The sequence below is a fragment of the Myotis davidii genome, unplaced genomic scaffold (assembly GCF_000327345.1).
Source record: "Myotis davidii unplaced genomic scaffold, ASM32734v1 scaffold197, whole genome shotgun sequence".
NCBI classification, from domain to species: Eukaryota; Metazoa; Chordata; class Mammalia; order Chiroptera; family Vespertilionidae; genus Myotis; species Myotis davidii.
Window position 1 is genome coordinate 4737380 of NW_006291549.1, and position 21254 is coordinate 4758633.

General features: G+C 38.9%; 2 protein-coding genes across 3 annotated transcripts in view; one reads left to right on the plus strand and one right to left on the minus strand.

Annotated features, from left to right (window-relative positions):
- FOCAD (focadhesin) overlaps window positions 1-783 on the plus strand; it is a 280601-nt gene extending 279818 nt beyond the window's left edge. The window contains exon 44 of the mRNA XM_006764937.2: window positions 393-783. Coding sequence (XP_006765000.1) covers window positions 393-466 — 74 coding nt within the window. The 3' untranslated portion in view covers window positions 467-783. The remainder of the gene's footprint in view (window positions 1-392) is intronic.
- A 5222-nt stretch (window positions 784-6005) lies between these two features.
- Window positions 6006-21254, minus strand: part of HACD4 (3-hydroxyacyl-CoA dehydratase 4) — a 40976-nt gene continuing 25727 nt past the window's right edge. The window contains exons 5-6 of one of the 2 annotated variants that reach the window (XM_015564736.1): window positions 9449-9574; window positions 6006-8545 (exon numbers count right to left, since the gene is read on the minus strand). In XM_015564736.1, coding sequence (XP_015420222.1) covers window positions 8463-8545; window positions 9449-9574 — 209 coding nt within the window. In that variant the 3' untranslated portion in view covers window positions 6006-8462. Of the gene's footprint in view, window positions 8546-9091; window positions 9575-21254 lie in introns of those variants that run through there. The other variant, XM_015564737.1, reaches the window with a different exon arrangement.

Here is a 21254-nt window from a genome sequence, read left to right on the forward strand (position 1 = left end):
TCTCTTTACTCCTAGTTGTAGAATTTCCACTCAGCCAGCCCTCCTGTGGTTCTGGATGTTGTCCGTTCCCTTTTTCAGGCTTAATTTGAATTGGTTGTTTAAGGCAGCAATCTCTGGCGTTAACCTATGCCGCCATCTTCGATTGAAAATCGTCAGTTTTTGTTTTAATTCTGCAGAATTTCCCTTGAACTGGTACCCCCCAAAAAACAAAAAACTTTCCCCCAAACTTTATTAATGGTTTTCTGCCATTAAAATATTGTCTAAGGCTCGGTGGTAATTCTTGGTCTTGAAGATTAGCCAAGTTCCGTCCTGTTACTCTTTTGATCTAAATGACCTTTGCAAATGCAGCTCCACCAAATGTAACAGTGCACTTTGCTTTCTTGTCCCCTTAGCCACTCTGCTGTCCTTAAGGGTTCTCCCAGAGTTTAAGAAGAAAGCAGTATGGACCAGAGCGTATGGCTGGTGAACAGTTTTGCCGTAGCCAGCCGCATTCTCAGCCGGAAGAGGAAAACCACACAAATGGAAGGAATTTTTCAGAATGTGTGTCTGGGACCCCTGAGACGTGATGCATCTCACGGTCATGAGAGGGTGGCCACATCACTGACGGTGTGAACCTTGAGTGCCAGGAAAGGAGACGCTGCTTCCGTACCCAGGCCAGTGGAGGATGAAATGAGAACTTGAACTTTCTTTCATTTGTCTAGCGTTCAATCTGAAGATTTTCTTTGTGCCACTTTGACTCTATCATTTCCTCTCCCCCAGATTCTAGTAAAATAATCCCATGAATTTTGTGCATGTGACTTTTATTTGTTTTCAGGCATAGACTAGGTTCTGCTAACCAAACCAAACCCTCCTGGTGCCGGAGGCATTACATAGAACTTCCCAATTTTAAGTTGATCTCTGAGGGACCCCTGACAGATAAGAAAAGCTGTGGGCTGTGGGCACCTGTTCAAATAGCTTCAGTACAGGTATGCTGGCTCCAGTGAGCACTTGACCCTCACTTTATGATAGGGTCAAATGGTCTTTGGTTTTGTTTTTACCTTTTCATGAAATATTTAATTAAATATCTAATATTCATCTATTCCCCATGAAGCCTCTGGAGGACACCCATCGGCTCAGTAAGTGAGGCAGCTTTTCTTGGTGGCAAAACACTGTCTTAGAACCGCCAGACACATTGAAATAATAAGCGTGGTGTTAACCGTGAGCTAAACCAGATCGGTGAGTGGCGGCTGTGATGTTCCTGAGCTTGGGGCTTTTGAACGCAAGTGAAAGTTGTCCAATTCACATGGCTTCAGCTAAAAAGGGGACTGTCATTAGTTCACAGACCGGAAGTTAAAGGTAGAGCTGCTCAGGCACAGTGGCACCCAGGGAGTCAGACGGTGCCACCGGGCTTTGTTCCCTCAGGATCACTCCGCATAGTTGTCAAGACGGCTGCCAGCAGCCTCAATGGAAGGCAAGGTGTCTTTGCTCACGGGGATGGCAGCAGCCACAGGGGGAGGACTCTGACTCATCTCCCGTCACATGTCAGTCCCTGGGAAGTGGGATCCTCTACTTGACCAGGCCTGGTCCACCTGAATTGGGATGCGAGGCAAGCAAAAAGTGACAAATACGCCTTGAAAGATTAATCTGTTTTATTACTACAAATCCCTGTCTTAATCAGGACGACTAGCGGCCTCATGACAAGTAAATGAAGGTACCGTATGTGACCATATCTTCAAGAGTTGCATTTTACTCAAGGGCTTGAGAATCAGCCAGCATTTTAATTTTGATATTTGCTAACTGTCTTTCCTCCATGCAGTCATTAATCAGGGGTGCCTTTAGCCAGACATATCAACATACTGAGGAGAACACCTGTGGATCGCCGGGGAGAGATGTGTGGGATAATGGACTTTGTCCAGCATGCTATAGTGCAGTGCCTGCTGCTTTACAGGCGCCCGGAGCGTTCAGTATTCCCATGGGACAGTCCCTTGATGGTGTCACCAAGTGTACCTACCTACCACGCAGGTTAAAAATAGATCTACTGGTTTTGTTTTTCAAATAGCTGGGTCTATGTTTGCAGGTTTCCAACTGTTGTGTCTCACTGTGTAACTTATACTCTGTTACCAGGTCACAGTTCTTTCTTTTGCTGAACTCCACAGGGTGCTGAGATGCCTACAGAAGGGAAGGCGAGCTCCCAGGTACTGTTGACTGGCATTGCCCATATTTCATAGATAATCTTCTTTAGAGCCTGGGCTAGAGGGAAATGAATTTGAAGGAAGCAGAGAGGTAGAAAGTTTATGTTAGAAGCCAGCCTCCCTCTTTTTCCCACCTACATACATTTTCTTAAATTTCCTCCAATGAGAGGTTGAAATTTATCTAATATTTATTGTTAGATGCCAGACTGTTAGTGCGCTAGAGCTTTCACTTGTATGATCTTATTTAACTCTTCAGCAATACTGTGACGAGGCCTTTTTTCTATTTTTAAATGGAGAAGGCACATCCAATAAGTGGCAGAGCTATGCCTAGAACCAAGCTCCTAGAACCTCAGGTCCAGTGCTCTTTCCACTGCCTCAGGCTCCTCAACACTCACTGTAAGATGAAAATTCCCACCAAGGATTGCACCTTGGTATTCATGTGCTTATGGTTTAATGTGCTTTATTAAACCGACGGCTTAATATGATTACTGTCGATTTCTGTAATCAGGTCAAAGAAGCAATCCTGCCTCCCGTGAGTAAGTCTCTGGAATTGGGACGTTTAGGAGCTACGGTGCAAAGGAACAGGTCCTTCGTGGATTGAAGGGTTTGAGATTCCCAGAACAGGTTGCTAACCTGGGCGGCAGTAAAGAGCAGTTTGCAGGTTGCACACACTGGTGTTTCACACACTGGTGTTTCACTGTGTAACGCTCTGAAGAACTGCTCTGCATTTCTCCCGAGAGAGCTCACCAATGCCCACGGAAAGGGTGAAGAATCAGCCCAGACTTCTAAACCCCACTTCCTTTTTTGGTTCAGCCCAGTCTCCTCCCATCAAATTTTGTCCCTGCCCCTGGCTTTGACAAGAAAACAGAACAGTACAAAGAGGGTAAGATAGACCTTAGTCCTCCCCTCCCTGGATCCTGTTTTTGTCTCCAGCAGCCTTGAGCATAAAATGTATGGGATTTCCCTACTCATGGGAACCTCTAAAGAGTCTAAAATGGAAGATTGTAAATTTGATAATCTTAGAAGTTCTAAAATCTCAGCCTTCTAACATATAGGTCACCGGAATAGGTCACTCGGTTCCCCGCTGGACCTCAGGTAAGAATTAAGTTATCCCCCTGGGATATTTCACTTCGTTGTCTAGAAACCAGAATTCTCTGTTTTTTAGACCAGGTGTCCCAAATATATCCAAAAGGAAAAGTTTCCTTACAGGCCATCTCCGGTTAGTTTTTGAAGTCATAAATTGACAAGACAAATCGTATGCTGGGATGGATTAACAGATTAACGTGTGGGGTTAAAGCCAGGTGTCTCCGAAATGTCCCAACACCCTGGTTCTTGATTTGAAAAGTATACGCTTGGAGCAGATGTCAGGATTCATGTAAGTGCCTGAAACCTTTGTGTTTTATTTGTAATGCAATGTCTCCATGGTAACTAATAGGCTGTGAATAACCATTTTTTAAAATTAATTGCCAGAGTTAACTTTTCTCAAGGCTTTTAACCAGAGATATTGATACTGTGATGGTATAAGGAATAAGACTGTAAGGGCTCAACTAGTATCTTGAAATAACTTAGTCGCTTTGAAAGTAAGCAGTAGTTTTAGATTTCTGGTAAATATTTCGGTAAATTGCTGTTTTAGAAGAGAAATCAGAACATTTGGTTAAGAAGACGGGCCTTCCTTAAAGCCCGAGTTGTAGGCTGCATCTCTGATCAGTTTGTATCTGTGACACAAACCAGCCTATTCTTGATTCCAAAGAGGAAAGGAAAGGGAGAGAGAGAGAGATAAAAACATCCATTATGAGAGAGAATCATTGCTGCCTCCTACATGCCCCTACTTGGGATTGAGCCTGCAACCCAGGCATTTGCTCTGACCAGGAATCGAATCGGAATCAAACCAGAAACCTCCTGGTTCATAGGTCGACGCTCGGTCGCTGAGCCACACCAGCATGGCGAAACCAGCCTACTCTTAGCTGCAGGACTTCACCGGGAACCACGGGACTGAACACGGATGGGACGGTTCACATCCCACGTCTCTCGTGTGGAAACCCCCCCCCCCCCCCCAACAGCATCACCTTCGCGTGTAAATGCGTATCATCCTTGCTCTGGCCTAGGACAAGGTAATATGCTCTTATATTTCTTGGGAGTTCTTTTAAAATGTATGATACGGATCATTATTAAGTGCTTAAGTTGGCATGTAATGGATTAATCTTCACAAACAGTACATTTTTTAAAATTGCAGTTTAGAGAGGTCATTCAGTTTCTGTCAGACAGGGCACCGGTGAAGCGACGTCCAGCTAAATGACTGAATATGCAACTGAATGAAAATGACAGTGACAGCTCCCTGACTTAGGTTATTCCTTTAATCCAGGAAACAAAACCAACTTCACAAAGTAGTTGTAGGGGGTTAAGAGAAAGAATACAAAAATGCTTTATAAATTCTAAACTGCAGTGGAGATGCTACACCTTTTATATGTTTCACTGAAAATAAATAGCAGCTGTGATGCTTGAATGCAGACCTGAAGGGTAGCAAATATTGGAGCACCTCCGGACTACCTCTCCCTCACAGGACCCCCAGTCCAGCTGAATACCACAAAGTGAGTACGCAATGGGCACCTATGAGTACCTCATGAATTAAGGGATATGTTTTACGAATTGATTTTCAGATAGAATTGACTAACCCTGTTATATTTAAAACACCAGCTACCCTCAGCAAATATAAATTATAGTTAACAATTCTTATTTAATATGTTTAAAAACTAGATAAGCATAAGAACAAAAATGAATGTTAGCCTGAGCTGGTGTTGCTAAGTGGTTAGAGCACACTGAGGGGTCCCGTTCAATTCCTGGTCAAGGGCACATACCTGGGTTGCCAGTTTGCTCCCTGCCCCTGGTCAAGGAGCATGTAGGAGGCAACCTGTCTATGTATCTCCCTTCACACTGATGTATCTCTCTCTCTCTCTCCCTCTCCCCCTCCCCCTTACCTTCCTTCCACTCTCTGAAAAAATATCCTCAGGTGAGGATTAACAAATGAATGTCATCATCTGTTTTAAAAACAGAACATTGTGTGTTGACTTTTATTTAAATAGTTATTAGCAGTTTTCCGTCCAAAGCTGCAGTACATGAGACTCAATAGCAGTGGTTCTCAAACTGCAGCATGAGGCTCATTTGAGGGGCCATTACCAATGACTCTGATTCAGCAGATCTTTAGGGGGAAACCTGGGGATCTGCATTCCAAACAGGCCCTCTGGTTAACTCTGTGACCACTGCTCCCTGGAATTACTTCGAATAAATGACCTAGAGCAGTGGTCAGCAAACTCATTAGTCTACAGAGCCAAATATCAACAGTACAACGATTGAAATTTCTTTTGAGAGCCAAATTTTTTAAACTTAAACTATATAGGTAGGTACCTTATTATTAACTTAATTAGAGTACTCCTAAGCTGTCCATTGCTAAAAACGTCCTCAATCTGATTGAGGTACGTTCGCTGAGGTCAACCCCTTCCAACTCTCCCATCCACACTCGTCTTGTATACTTGTTACGTCTATCTCCTTTCATTCATCCTCTCTATATGTCCACCCCCCAATTCTTCTAATGCCACTTCTTCAATATAGACTTGCCCAGGCCGAAAACCGACCTGCTCATGGGCCACGAAGTTTAAATCACACTGAACGTGCACGCCCACAGGTGGTATTTTGTGGAAGAGCCACACTCAAGGGGCCAAAGAGTTGCATGTGGCTCGCGAGCCACTGTTTGCCGATCACTGCCCTAGAGAAAAGCGCCAAATCAAAATTAGCATATCACTTAGGTCCAGAAGAAGAGTAAAATGACAAAAATAAACAAAAAGGTAAGGTCATTTTTGTTTAAATCACTTCAATACTTTAGCACAATGAAACAAATATAACTGTGTTGTCTTTGCACATAAATTTTAAATAAATGTACATTTCTCCAGATAAATATTTAGATCTTGATGTTATAGCTACTTCAGACACTTCTGGAAGAAAGATTCTTTTATGTGACAATTTGCTCTTCATAGGCAGAGTCTGGTATAGTAAAAAAAAAAAAAAAGTTACCACCTCTCTTAGGGACTTCAGTGAGATGTGGTACCTTCTTTAATAACAAACTTGGTAAAGGTTTTATCTGTTGACCTATGACTGGTACATTGTAGGCACAATATGAGTGTTTCTTGAGTGTACATAGGCATGTATACACAGCTGACTCAGGATCAACTCACTCTCCTAAGGTAGAATAGAATCAAAAGCTAAGACCAGGATAGGAGTGCTTCTTGACAAGCATACTACAGTAAGATGAAACTGAACAAAGACGTTGGGAAGAAGTTTGTCATTGCTTTGTATACAACTACTTTGATGAAGGAAAAGTTCAGGACTCTGGTATTCCGTGCGAGGGTGTGTGTATTTTAGTAGATTTAGTAGATTTGTATATTTTAGTAGATTTTTTGCTGAGCCACGGAATAAACTCTCCACAGCAGTGTGACTGGGTGTAGTTTTATTGTTGGTTTTTTGGCACCAGAGACACTGTTGTTGTGATTACTATTTCTTTGCTTAAGTTATTAGAACTTCAGGTAATTCACTTGGCATTTGAAACTCCAAAGAAAGATCATTTAGAAGTCATATCTTATGCTTTCAAAATACCAAATGGTTCTTACATTAGAGAAACTCACCACACTGAACAAAACTCAGTGGAGATTTGATGGACACAGTTAAAACTTCTCAATCTTGATAACAGCCAATTAATTAGATGGTTACTCTCGGTTTCTTAACCTGGAGAACATGAACTTGAGTGGAAGAAGAAAGCACATCCTTATTTTCACTAATCTCTAGTGAAATTCAGTATTTCAATTTTAATATAAGCAATCAACCACAATAATACTAACAATTGTCACCATAGGAAATTATGTTACAAATCTTTTTATGCTACAAATGCTGCAGATATCTCAAATTATTGTCAATCCTTATTTCTGTTTCAAAACTACCATAATTATAAATTTACTTGTTTCTTTTTGGTCTTCTATTTTAAGAAGTAGGAAGATTCTTTATATAATTTGCGTTAAAAATTAAAGTGTTATTTAGTAATGAAATTTTAATTTCTCGTAATGACCCAATAAAGTATAGTTTCTCTAGTTCTTTATCTTCATTTTAGTGATTCTAGATGTATATTTCAGCAATATATGTGGCCATCTTTATTGGGAGGGAGCTAGCCTAAGTCACCTACAGTTTGTAAAGAGAATATTTGCACACTAAAGTTTTCAGTAACTTTTAATTTAGAAGTAAAGTAAGCAACTTTAAGAGCAAAATAAATGTAGCTTTTTAAAAAGGATAATCTTAATACTTAAAATTCTGACATTAAATTTATAAAGATATCAAATTATCCTTTAATGCTCTATTGTTTTATTTAATGGAGTAAAATTATTCTTTTTTTGTAATTACATTTTTACTACCTGGTTTTTATGAAACAAAATATTAAGTACCCTTTTTATATAGTTGCTGGATAATAAGATTCTATAATTCTTCCAAGAAAAGCAAATGCTATTCCAGTGAATCAGAAATTATTCCATTATCAGTTATTCATATATATTTTAAATCTTCAAAGAAAGGATCAATTTTCAAAGCTATAAGTGATGACTTGTAACGTTAGAGTAATTAACAATAGTAATTCAGTAATAAATGATATGAAACATGACTAGTCCTTAATTTTCTTAGCTTTTATCTCAGTGTAAGGTATATGTGACCTGCTGTTTTAAAGGAATATGGGGCGTTATTTGTGTATTTATCAAAGCCCAGATAACTTGTGTAATATTAATGGTCTGTCAGGGTTGGGAAAATGGTTTTCTTTTGGGTGTCTGACGAGTGTTACCTCCGGGAACGGTGACATCTACAGAATGTTACTGTGGCCACTGCAGACCATACTTCACAGCGCTCCCTCCTGTGGATCTGCTGCTACAGGGGAATTCGGAAGTGAAAAGAAATAGATGTGGTTTAACAACCTTGGTCTCTCAGGTTAATTGAATCTACTTCTCATTACCCTTACAGGAAACTATCAGGCTTCATACAATATAAACTTAACCTGTATGAAATCCACAGCTTTGGAGAAATAGGTGGTTCAGAGTCTATGGGTCTCACACATTATATTTTCAAAACAGGCTGCTGTGAGGTGTCCGGGGAGGAGATCATTCATGGATTTCTGTCACACGCTCATCTTCCCCCACCAGCACGCTTCCCGGGGTGTTTCTGCAGCGGAATCCACGGCCTGTTTTTCCTTACGTCACAGCAGAATGCTGCTCACAGTGTCTTCTTTTTGATGGGAAAGACGCTGAGGACGTCTCTTCTTTCTGAGTAAAGATGGCTGTAGGTAAAATACATACCTGTCATGAGAAGGAAATGGTAAAAGTTAGTAAGATTGATTAACCATTTCTTTGGAACGAACCATAGTTTTAAAATACAGTCAGAGCGCTGCCTGGGAGGCCAGGGCTCAGACCTGGCAGGAGAGATTCACAGAAGGGAAAGCAAACCCCTCCACCTCACCGTTTATTGAAAGGAATTCATTTTTCCCTTTCTTTAAGGGAGCTCTCCATGTCCCCGAATGTTTCACATTTGTCTTCTCTTTTGTGTATTGTTCTTATGTATTTGATAGTTGTTACCTTCTAGCGATAATCACTATTCTTGGGGATTTGTGATGGTGAGAGCTGGAAAAGCTAAAATTTAATAATGGAAGTCTTTTTCCCCATTTCCTGGGAAATTGACCAAATTTTTTCAACTGTAAGTTTTTGTTACATATATTTTTCTTACTTGCTAGGAAAGAAACAGATAACTAAATAGATATACAGTGGGGCCTTGACTTACAAGTGTCCCGACTAACGAGTTTTTTGAGATACCAGCTGTCTCTCGGCCAATTTTTTGCATTGAGTTGACAAAGTAATTTGAGTTAACGAGCTCCTTAAGGAGCTTAGTCTCGGAACGAATTAAACTCGTAAGTCAAGGCCCCACTGTAAATGGAAAAATCAGAAATAGGACTGCTGATTTTGACATCTATATTTTTTTAGATACTTGTGTCTATAGTAGAAACTTCTATATTTCATATATAATGCAGTTTCATTTTCTGCTAGTAAAACTGTTCTGGTTCATTTGATCTTGAAAAAAGTATTAGACCTTGTTAGTAAAGCACCTACAAATTATAACTCATTGTGTCAGGCTTCCTCTTTGTTCTTTCCCATGCTTGTAGACCTTTCTGTTAAGGTTGATGGCAGCACAAAACAAACGCCACTTACCTATAAAGAGTATCATGAGATATATTTTCAGCACATATGGGAAGTAGATGGACAGGTCAAAGGGCAGCTTTGTGGAGTAAGTGCCAAATGATTCAAAGTAAGGCAGTGACTGATAGACGGCAAATGCTGTTTAAAGAAAAAAAGAAGGAATCATGGAGGTTTCTCTGCTTAGCTTGCTTTAGAAATAGGTATGTACAGGTAGATGTGTCTGCACAATGGAAGGGTATTTTGAATTTGATAATGACAGTTTTGTGAGGATTGCTGAATCTTTTAGCTAAAGCTACAGTTTGATATAGAAATATGCTGAATGATTAAACTGGCAAGACCATGACAACAGTGCGACTTGTTGAATTTTTGTCCATCTTATACTTTAGAGATAATTTACAATGTTTCTTCAAATGGTACCTTAAAATACCTGTCCCTTTAGCCACAAGTAGGGGTGGGTGGCAGATGAACAAACAGAAAATGCGGCATATGTTTTCCTCATAGAGTTTCACAACACACATTATAGTAGAGACTCTGAAAAGTTCTGCAATAAAGTAACTGGTTTCAGAAGCAGGCCCCAGATGGCCTCGTAAGAGGATACTAAGCTCACCGCTCCCAAGAACACAGCGAATGTGCACCTACATTAGAATGATTTCTCCTGAGAGTCCGCTGAGGGCCAATTGCACAACTAGTAAGAGAGACCACAGAGAGAAGGTGGGGGAACAACCCAGGACTGGAGGCGCCAGTTTGTTTCCCTGCACTTGGACAGTGGGTGGGAGTTCTGGCCAACTTGTAGAGCTGCTGTAGCAGGTCCCCAGCCATCCCTTTGGAGCTAGCTCCGGCAGGTACAGAAGGGTGCCATGTACAGGGCAGATTAATCTAACAAATACTGCAGGGCACTGCTACATGCAACCACTGGGCTACACATGTGTGTGAGGCTCCCCAACCCAGAGAAAGTACATAACTATCCAAGCATTAGAGAGCCTACCGGCAGGGCTGCCCTACCTGGAGAACGTGCAGAACCAGCAGGGCACTGCAGCACTAGCACATGGTTGCCCTACCAAAAGACGAAAGAATGCTTCCAAAATCATCCTACAAAGCCAGCGTAACTGATATTAAAACCACACGCGCACAAATTACAAAAAAGAATTACAGGACAGTATCCCTGATGAAATGCATACAAAAATTCTCAAAAGATTATACACCATGATCAAGTGAGGTTTATACCAGGAATGAAAGGTTCAATATCACAAAAACATCGATAAAACCAAAGATAAGTCATATGATTATCAATAAATGCAGAAGATGAATTTGACAAAATCCAACATCCATTTATGAAAAAAAAATCTCAAAGTGGGTATAGAAAGGCTATAGAGGGCAAGGCTACAGCTAACATAAATGACAGTGAAAATATCTAAGATCAGAAAAAAAGACAAGGATGCCCACTCTCACCACTGTTATTCAATATAGTATTGGAAATTCTAGCAACCTGACAGGAAAAGGAAATAAAAGGCATCCAAGTTGGAAAGGAAGAAATAAAACTCACTCTTTATAGATGACATGATACTATAAATATAGAAAACCCTAAAAAATCCATTGAAAAAGTAATGGAATGAATTAAGAAGCAGGATACAAAATGAATGTACAGAAATCTGTCATGTTTCTATACACTAATAACAATCAGAAGAAGAAATTTAAAAATTAATTTGCTAGTCATGCTCAACATCACTAGTTATAAAGGGAATGAAAATCAAAACTACAATGAGATGCCACCTCATACGTGTTAGAAATAACGAGTGTTAGAGTCGAGATGGAGAAAAGGAAAATTTATACACTGCTGATGGGAATGTAAATTGCTGCAGCCACTGTGGAAAACAGTATGACAGTTCCTAAAAGAAATTTATAGCTACCATATCAATCCCTCTTTTGGGAATCTACCTGAAATTTTTGAAAACATTTATAACCATACGTACCCCTACATTGTAGCATTATTCACAATAGTCAAGACAGGTAAACAAACTAAGTGTCCTTCAATGGATAATTAGATAAAGAAGATATGGTACATCTATACAATGGAATAGTATTCATTCATAAAAGGTGAAATAATACCATTTGTGACAATGATGGATCTTGAGAATATTGTGCTAAGTGAAAAGTCAGACGTAAAAATGACAGGAAATGTGATTTACTCATTTGTGGGATATAAAATAAAATTTTTTAAAAGCCATACTCACAGATACAGATAACAGAATGGTAGTTACCAGAAAGGGGGGGGGGGGATGACAAAGAGGGTAAATGGAGTCAAATATATGGTAATGGAAGGAGGCTAGACTTCGGGGTGGGTGAGCACACAATACAGTATACAGATGTCATAAAGTTGTACGCCCAACATTTGTACACCCAAAATTTATATGAAGTTATTAATGTAACCCCAGTTAATTAAAAATAAAAAAGTGTCATCAAAATGAGAGAAACTTGTTCAAAATGAAAGAACTGGACAAAACTCTAGTAAAGATGCTAAATGAAATGGAGACGAGCAAGATACCAGATAAAGAGAACTTGAACAAAGAGATAAAAAATATTTTTAAAGTACCTTTTAGAACTGAAGAAAGTAATAAGTGAAGTGGGAACTAGACCAGAATTAATAAACATCAGATTAGATGAAGCAGAGGATCAAATCAGCTACCTGAAAGAAAAGGTAGTAGAACACATCCAATCAGAAGATCTAAAAGAAAGAATTTTAGAAAAAGGATAGTTTAAGGGACCTCTGGGACAACATAGAGCACATCAACATTCACATCATAGGGCTCCCAGAAGGAGAAGGGAGAGGCACCAGGATTAAAAACCTACTTGAAGAAATGATGACAGAAAATTTCATTCATTTGGTGAAGGAAATATACACACAAGTCCAGGAAGCACAAAAAGTCCCAAAGAGGCTGACACCAAGATAAATCATGATTAAAATGCCAAAGGTTAGCCCTAGCTGATTTGGATCAAGCCTGCAGACAGAAAGGTCCTGGGTTAGACTCCAGTCAAGTGCACATGCCCAGGTTGCAGGCTTGATCCTTAGTTGGGGACATGCAGGAGGCAGCTGATCAATGATTCTCTCTCATCATTGATGTTTCTACCTCTCTCTCCCTCTCCCTCTCTGAAATCAATAAAAATTGACAATAAAATGCCAAAGGTTAAAGACAGAGAATCTTAACAGTATCAGGAGAAATGCAGCTAATTATATGCAAGGGAGATCCCATAGGAAAACTAGCAGAATTTTCAATAGACCTTTCAGGCCAGAAGGAAATAGCATAAAACATTCAAAGTGATGAACAGGGGACAATTTACAACCAAGATTACTCTACTCAGCAAGGTTTTAATTTAGAATCGAAAGAGAGAGAACGTTTTCCAGACAAGCAAAAGCTAAAGGATTTCATCACTATTAAACCAACATTACAAGAAATAGTAAAGGGACTTCTTTTTTTTTTAAATATATTTTATTGATTTTTTACAGAGAGGAAGGGAGAGAGTCAGAAACATCAATGAGAGAGAAACATCAATCAGCTGCCTCCAACCCACATACATGCCCTTGACCGGAATCGAACTTGGGACCTTTCAGTCCACAGGCCGACGCTCTATCCACTGAGCCAAACCGGTTTCGGCATAAAGGGACTTCTTTAAGTAGAAAATGTCAAAACTAAAAAGAAAATACAGGAAATGAAAAATCTCACTGACGAAGACAAATACTTAGTAAAGGTAGTGGATCAACCTATTATAAAGCTAGAATAAAGATTAAAGGCAAAAGTAGGAAGAATATGCATAAATACAATAATAAATTAAGGGATACACACAAACACATATAAAAGAGGTAAAAAAAATAAAAAACAAATGGAGTATCAGAAAAAAATGCCTTTTTAGAATGTTTTCTAAAAGCAACCATCAACTTAAAGCATCCTGTTCTATATTAAGCACATGGTAACCACAAACCAAAAATCTGAGATACACAAAAAATAGAAAAGAATCCAAACATAACACTATACAAAGTCGTAAATATATAAAAGAGGAGAAGAAAGGATCAGAAGAACTACAAAAAAATCAAAAAATTAATAAAATGGCAATAATTATCAATAATTAAATGTAAATTGACTAAGTACTTAAAAGACATTAGGTAGATAAAATAAGACCTACACATATGCTCCTATACTTCAAATCAAAAGACACAGAGATAAACTAAACAAATGAAAAATGGTATGTCATACAAATGGAAATTTTAAAAGCTGGGATAGCAATATTTATATCAGACAAAATAGACTCAAAAGCTATAATAAGGGACAAAGAAGAACATTTTATAACGATAAACAGATCAATCCAACAAGAGAACATAACTCATAAACATCCATACACCCAATGTAGGTGCACCTAAATATATTATGCAGATATTGTCAGACATAAAGGGAGAGATCCACAGTAATACAATAATAGTAGGGGATATTAGCACCCCACTTACATCAATGGATAGATAACCCAGGCAAAATCAACGAAAGTGACCTGAATGAAACATTAGAATGGATGAACTTAATAGACATTTATAGGACATTTCATTCAAAAACAGCAAAATATACATTTTCAAGTGCAGTGGAACATTTTCTAGAATAGGCCAGAAAACAAGTCTCAATAAATTTAAGAAGTATAAATCCCATCAAGCATCTTCTCTGATCAAAACAGTATGAAATTAGAAATCAATTACAAGAAGAAAATTGGGGTGGGGGGCCACAAACACATGGAGGCTAAACAACATGCTATTAAATGATGAATGAGTTAACAATGAGATCAAGTAGGAGATCAAAAGGTAGCTTAAAACAAATGAGAATGCAAACACAATGACCAAAAATGGAACACAGCAAAAGCAATTTTAAAAGAGCAATTCATCTACCTAAAGAAATAATAAAAATCTCAAATAATCTAACCTTAACAAAGCCCAAAATGAACAGAAGGAAGATAATAAAAATCAGAGGGGAAATAAATGAGACTAAACACACACATACACACACACACACACACACACACACACTAGAAAAGATCAATGAAACCAACAGCAAGTTCTTTGAAAAGATAAATAAAATTGATAAACCATTCACCAGACTCATCAAGAAAAAAAGAGGGCCCCCAAAAAAATAAAAAATGAAAGAGAAATGACAACAGAAACCACAGAAATACAAGGAATTATAAGAAAATGCTGAAAACAATTATATGCTAACAAATTGGACAATCTAGAAAACATGGATAAATTCCTAGAAACACACAACCTTTTAAGACTGAATCAGGAAGAAATAGGAAATCTGAATAGACCAATTACTAATAACAAAACTGAATCACTAATAAAAATAACACACCAACAAACAAAAGTCTGGACCAGATGGCTTCACACGTGAATTCTACCAAATATTCAAAGAATAATTAATCCCTGTCCTCAAACTATTACAAAAAATTGAAGAGGAGGGAAAGCTCCCAAACGTATTTTATGAGGCCAGCATTACCCTGATACCAAAGCCAGACAAAGAACACAAAAAAAGTAAAATTTCAGGCCAATATCCCTGATGAATTTAGCTGCAAAAATCCTCAACACAATGTTAGCAAATCAAATTTGGCAATACATTAAAAAGACTATACACCATGATCAAGTGGGATTTATTCCTAGGATGCAAGGCTGGTTCAGTATCTACAAAACAATTAGCATGACACAAACTAAATGAAGGATAAAATCATATCATATTGACAGATGCAGAAAAAGCATTTGACAAAATCCAACATCCAATCATGATTAAAAACTCAGCAAAGTAGGTACAGAGGAAATGTACCTCAACATAATCAAGGCCACCATATATAACAAAATATAGCTGATATCATAATCAACAGTGAAAAGCTGAAAGCTTTTTCTTTAAGATCAGGACTAAAACAAAGATGTCCACTTTCACCTCTTCTATTTGACACAGTATTGCAAGTCCTAGCCATACAAATCAGACAAGAAAAATAAGAGGAATTCAAACTGGAAAGGAAGAAGTAAAACTCATTATTTGCACAATGCCTGGTACTATATTTAGACAACTCTAAAGAATTCACCAAAAAAACTATTAGAACTAATAAATAAATTCAATGAAGTTGCAGGATACAAAATGAATACTCAAAAATGGATTGCATTTTATACACCAATATCAAACTATCAGAAAGAGAAATTAAGAAAACAATCCCATTTACTATTGCATCGAAAAGAATAAAATATCTAGGAATAAATTTAACCAAGGACGTAAAAGATTTGTACTCAGAAAACTAAGATATTGCAAAGAAATTGAAGAAGACACAAATGGAAGCATACACCATGCTCATGGGTAGGAATAATTAACATCGTTAAAATGTCCATATCACCCAAAGCAATCTACAGATTTTATACAATCCTTATCAAAATATCAATGACATTTTTAACATGACCAGAAGAAATAATCCTAAAATTTATATGGGACCAACAAAGACCCCAAATAGCCAAAGCAATATTGAGAACGAAGAACAAAGTTAAGGAATCACACTACCTGATAGCAAACTATACTACAAGGCTATAGTGATCAAACAGCACAATGCCTGTACTGGCATAAAAACAGACACATAGACCAATGCAATAAAAGAGACAGCCCATAAATAAGCCTATGCTTATGTGGTCAATTAGCATACAACAAAGGAGGCAAGAATTTACAACGGGATAAAGACAGTCTCTTCAATAAATGACGATGGAAACTGGACAGACAGGCGTACAAAATTACCTAGACCACTTTCTTATATCATATACAAAAATAAAATGAATTAAATACTTAACTATAAGTCCTGAAACCATAAAACTCCTAGAAGAAAACATAGGCAATAAACACTTTGACACTGGCCTTAGCAATATATTTTTAGCTATGTCTTCTAGGGCAAAGACAACAAAAAGAAAAACAATAAATAGGATTAAATTAAGCTAATAAGCTTCTGCATTGCAAAGGAAACCAACAAAACTAAAGGGCAACCTACTAAATGGGAGAAGATATTTGCAAATGATGTATCCTATAAGGGTTAATACCCACAATATATAAAGACCTCATACACCTTAACATAAAAAAAAACAATCCATTTGTTGATGGTAGCCATTCTGGCAAGTGTGAGGTGATACCTCATTGTCCTTTTAATTTGCATCTCTCTGATAAATAGTGAGTTGGAGCATTTTTTCATATATCCCTTGTTCATCTGTATGTCCTCTTTGGAGAAGTGTCTATTTAGGTCCTTTGCCCATTGTTTAATTGGATTATTTGTCTTCCTTTTAAGTTGTATGAGTTCTTTATATATATTGGAAAGTTAACCCCTTATCAGATGTATCATTGGCAAATATGTTCTCCCATATAGTGGGCTCTTTTTTCATTTTGTTGATGGTTTATTTTGCTATACATTGCTAAGAGACATGTCTAAGATTTTGCTGCCTATGGTTTCTTCCAGGATTTTCATGGTTTCACAACTTACGGCGAGGATGGGGAGAAAACGAAACCCTAGTACACTGCTGGTGGGAATGCAGACAATGGAAAGCAGTATGGAGTTTCTTCAAGAAATTAAAAATGGAACTGCCATTTGACCCAGTGATCTCACTATTGGAATATATCCTAAGAAATTCAAAACACCAATCATAATGAATATATGCACCCTGATGTTCATACCAGCACTATGTACAATAGCTAAGATCAGGAAACAGCCCAAGTGCCCAGTAGTCGATAAGTGGATGTAAAAGTTGTGGTACATTCACACAATGGAACACTATGCAGCAGTAAAAAAGAAGGATCTCTTACCCTTTGAGACAGCATGGAGGGACCTGGAGAGTATTATACTAAGCAAAATAAGCCAGTCAGAGAAACATAAGTATCACATGATACAACCAATGGACCCAGACAATAGTGTGATCAGTGAAGGCCTGGGGTGTGGGGGGAGGGCGGGTAAGAGATGAAGAGGAGTCATGGGGAAAAGGGGGAGGGGATATCTGTAATACTTTCAACAATAAACATAATTTTTTTAAAATAAATAATTCCATTTAAAAATGGGCAGAGAACACTTATAGACACTTCTCTGAAGAGGGTATACAAATGGCTAGCAGATACATGAAATGATGCTCAACATCACTAATCATAAGGGAAATGCAAATGAAAACTCCAATGAGATACCACCTTGCACCTGTCTGACTGGCTGTTACCAAGTCAACAAACAGTTGTTGGCAAGGATGTGGAGAAAAAGAAACCCAGGTGCACTATTGGTGGGACTTCAAATTTGTGCAGCCACTATGGAAAACAGCATGGAGGCTCCTCAAAACATTAAAAATAGACTTAATGACCCAGCAATTACACTTTCTAATATGTCTCCAAAGAAAGCCAAAACACTAATTCAAAAAGATAGGTGCACCCCTATGTTCATTGCAGCAATAATTTCAATAGCCAAGATGGAAGCAACCTAGGCATCCATCAATAGACAAATGAATAAAGAAGATTTTGTACATACATATATACAAGGGGATATTAGCCATAAAAAGAATGAAATCTTGCCATTTGCATCAACATGAATGGATCTAGATAGAATTATGCTAAGTCATAAGTCAGAGAAAAACAACTACTATATGATTTCACTTACATGTGGAATCTAAAAATCAAAATAAATAAAACAGAAACAAATGCATTGATATGCAGAACAAACTGATGCTTGCCACATGAGAGGGGAATTGGGGTGGTGGGGAGAAAAGGTGAAAAGGATTAAGAAGTATGAATTGCCAGTTATAAAAGTAGTCATGAGGATGTGATATAATACAGCATAGGGAATATAGACAATAATATTGTAATAACGATGTTGCCAGATGGGTATGAGGCCTGTTGTGGTGACCACTACATCTATAATAAAAGCGTAATATGCTAATTAGATGATGTTGCCAGATGGGTATGAGGCCTATTGTGGTGACCACTACATCTATAATAAAAGTGTAATATGCTAATTAGACCAGACAGCCAAACGACCTTCTGGATGTCCTTCCGGACAAAGCCGGGGCTGCAAGGGCCAAGCCCCCTGCACGAATTTTGTGCATTGAGCCTCTAGTAGGTATATAAATGTCTAACCACTACATTATACACCTTAAATATTATATGTCAACTATAATTGAACATTTAAAAAAATTTAAATGCAATACATAATCAGACCAATTTTGATCAGTTGGTCAAAATGGAAATGAAATTTAATGGGTGAGGCCTGAATAAATAATGCGCCGAACTAGGATTACTGAATTTTTCTCTAGTTTCCAGATAAAAAATCAATTAAAAATGTCAGGCCTTTTTATATATAGTTTCCCACTTTCTATATTTAAGGTGATGTAAATAATGTATGCCTCATCTCTCCTCACATAAGGGAATAGTAAAAACCTTAAATTTCCTTTTCAAGGAGAAACTTTAATCAATCTAACATAATGTCATCACTAATCAACTAATTGCACAATTAAACAAGTCAAGGAGAAGAGGTCTAGGTAAAGTATTGCTAAGTACGTCTAGATGACCTAATGGTGACTGAAGGCTCTTCTCAGATTGTAATTTAGCTGTTCAAGATGGATTCCTATCATATACAATTACGTCATCACAAATACTCGATTTGGATTTAGTCTTAAAATACTTAGAAATTCACTTGGTTAAAGAAAAGAAAAAAATATATAACCAAAACTAACAATTTAATCTACATTTTGAGATGAAATGTGGAATTAAAATTTGAATAAAATCCAACTATAACAGCAATATTGGATCAGAAGCTAAGTTGTAATAACCAAGATGAAGGTTAAAAATGGTTTGAGGAAATCTATCCCATGTAGAGAATTATAGACACTGTTCAAGAAAACCTTAGTATAGGGCAGGGGGGAGGGAAAGGGCACCAAATTGGAAGCCATGAGGAATGCCAAAATTCTCTCTCGCAAAGAGTTTACCACCTATTTGAGAACGAAATATACACATGAAATGACCAAAGACCTCTGTGCAGAGTGGAAGTGAGATGGGGAGGGGGGGAGAGGGAGGCAAGGAAGAGACAATCAGTGACTTCCGGGTGCCAGTACTCAGCTATTTTTAAAATAAGAAAGAAATCTTGGCATAGATGGACCCAGGTAGAGAGTATTACATTAAGTAAAATAAGTCAAGATAAAAAATGTATGATTTCATTTATATGTAGAATCTAAAAAACACAACAGAAACAAACTCATAAATACAGAGAACAGGCTGATGGTTGCCAGAGGGGCAGGGTTGGGTGAAAAAGGAGAAGGGGATTAAGAAATACAAACTTGAAAAATCCTACAAGACTCCATAGGCAGCAAAATAGCAGACATATGTCGTAACAATATCTTTACAGACACAGCTCCTAGGGCAATGGAGACTAAGGAGAAAATAAACAAATGGGACTACATCAAAATAAAAAGCTTCTGCACAGCAAAAGAAACCATCAACTAAACAAGAAAGCCCACTGCATGGGAGAATTTTGAAAGAGGACATATAGAAGGCCCAGAGACATATGAAAACATGCTCAGGATGGCGACTGGCAGGAAGGTAGGGAGGGAGGGAGGGTGAGAGAGCGAGGGAGTGATAGAGGAGTGTGTGGATGTGTGTGGTGTGCATGTGTATGAGCTAGGGACAGTTAGATTCTGCAGGTCTTCTAAGGGGCTGCTAAACTGGGCAGTCTTAGACGGCGGAGCCCTGCTCCCAGCACGGACACTCCTGGGTAGCCAGCGTGGGCACAGAGACCACGCCATCTTGAGAAACAGAGCTGCTTGAGACTAAGATCCTGGGCTCAGCACCACCCAGTCTAGTCTCAGACACAAACCAGGACCCTGCAGCCACTGGGGACAGAGACCTGCGACCATAGCTACAGACCCAGGGACACCAAGAATCCAGACATCCCAGCAGCAGATCTCTGTGAGTAACAGAGTCCATCCCCTTCCCTGCAGGCTCGTGGGCAGCGCCATAGTAACTGATAGACCCACCCCTCGCCCAGGCCTCAGTGCTGCTACAGGAGTCTTAGCCTGGAAGTGCGGGAACACTGGGAACTTGCTCTCCACAGCACCGGCTGCAGGAGTCTTGACCTGAAAGTGCAGGAACACTGGGGGCTTGTTCCCTGCAGCAGGGGCTCCAGGACCCCAATTCTCCTGGTGGGAGGCAGCACCAAGCACCAGTGAGCTGACTGTGTTTCTTATCACCTGTGCCTGGGACCCCTGGTCCCCTGTGCATTCACACTAAGAGCCAGTGACTCCAGTTCTTGGTGCATGTGCACACAGGGACCCTGATTCTCAATGTGAGGCCACGTGAAACAACAGAGACTCTGATACTGGATTCTTGGGGAACTCTGACTCCTGGCGCACGCTAGCGGGCTCTGATTTTCAACACACTCCAGGGGGGGTCTCTGTTTCACGGTACAGGCGGGGTCCCTGATTCTAAGTGCGCACACAAGGCCACATTGAGCGCTGGTAACGCTGACTCTGAGCAAGCCTGGTTCCCACCAACCCACCACAACCACACATCTTAGTGTCAGAGCTCTTCAGTGACACGAGGATGGTGCAAAGCTCCCACTGCACACAGCCCAGGCCCACACAACACGCAACTCGACGTTTGAACCATCTGGAGATAGAATGGGGAGATGACACAATCACCAGAGGAAAGAAAATGAGGAGTTGCCAAGAAAGGAAATTAATGAAATTGAAGCGTGCAACGTGACAGAAAAAGAATTCAGAGTTATGGTTGTACAATTCATTCACCGT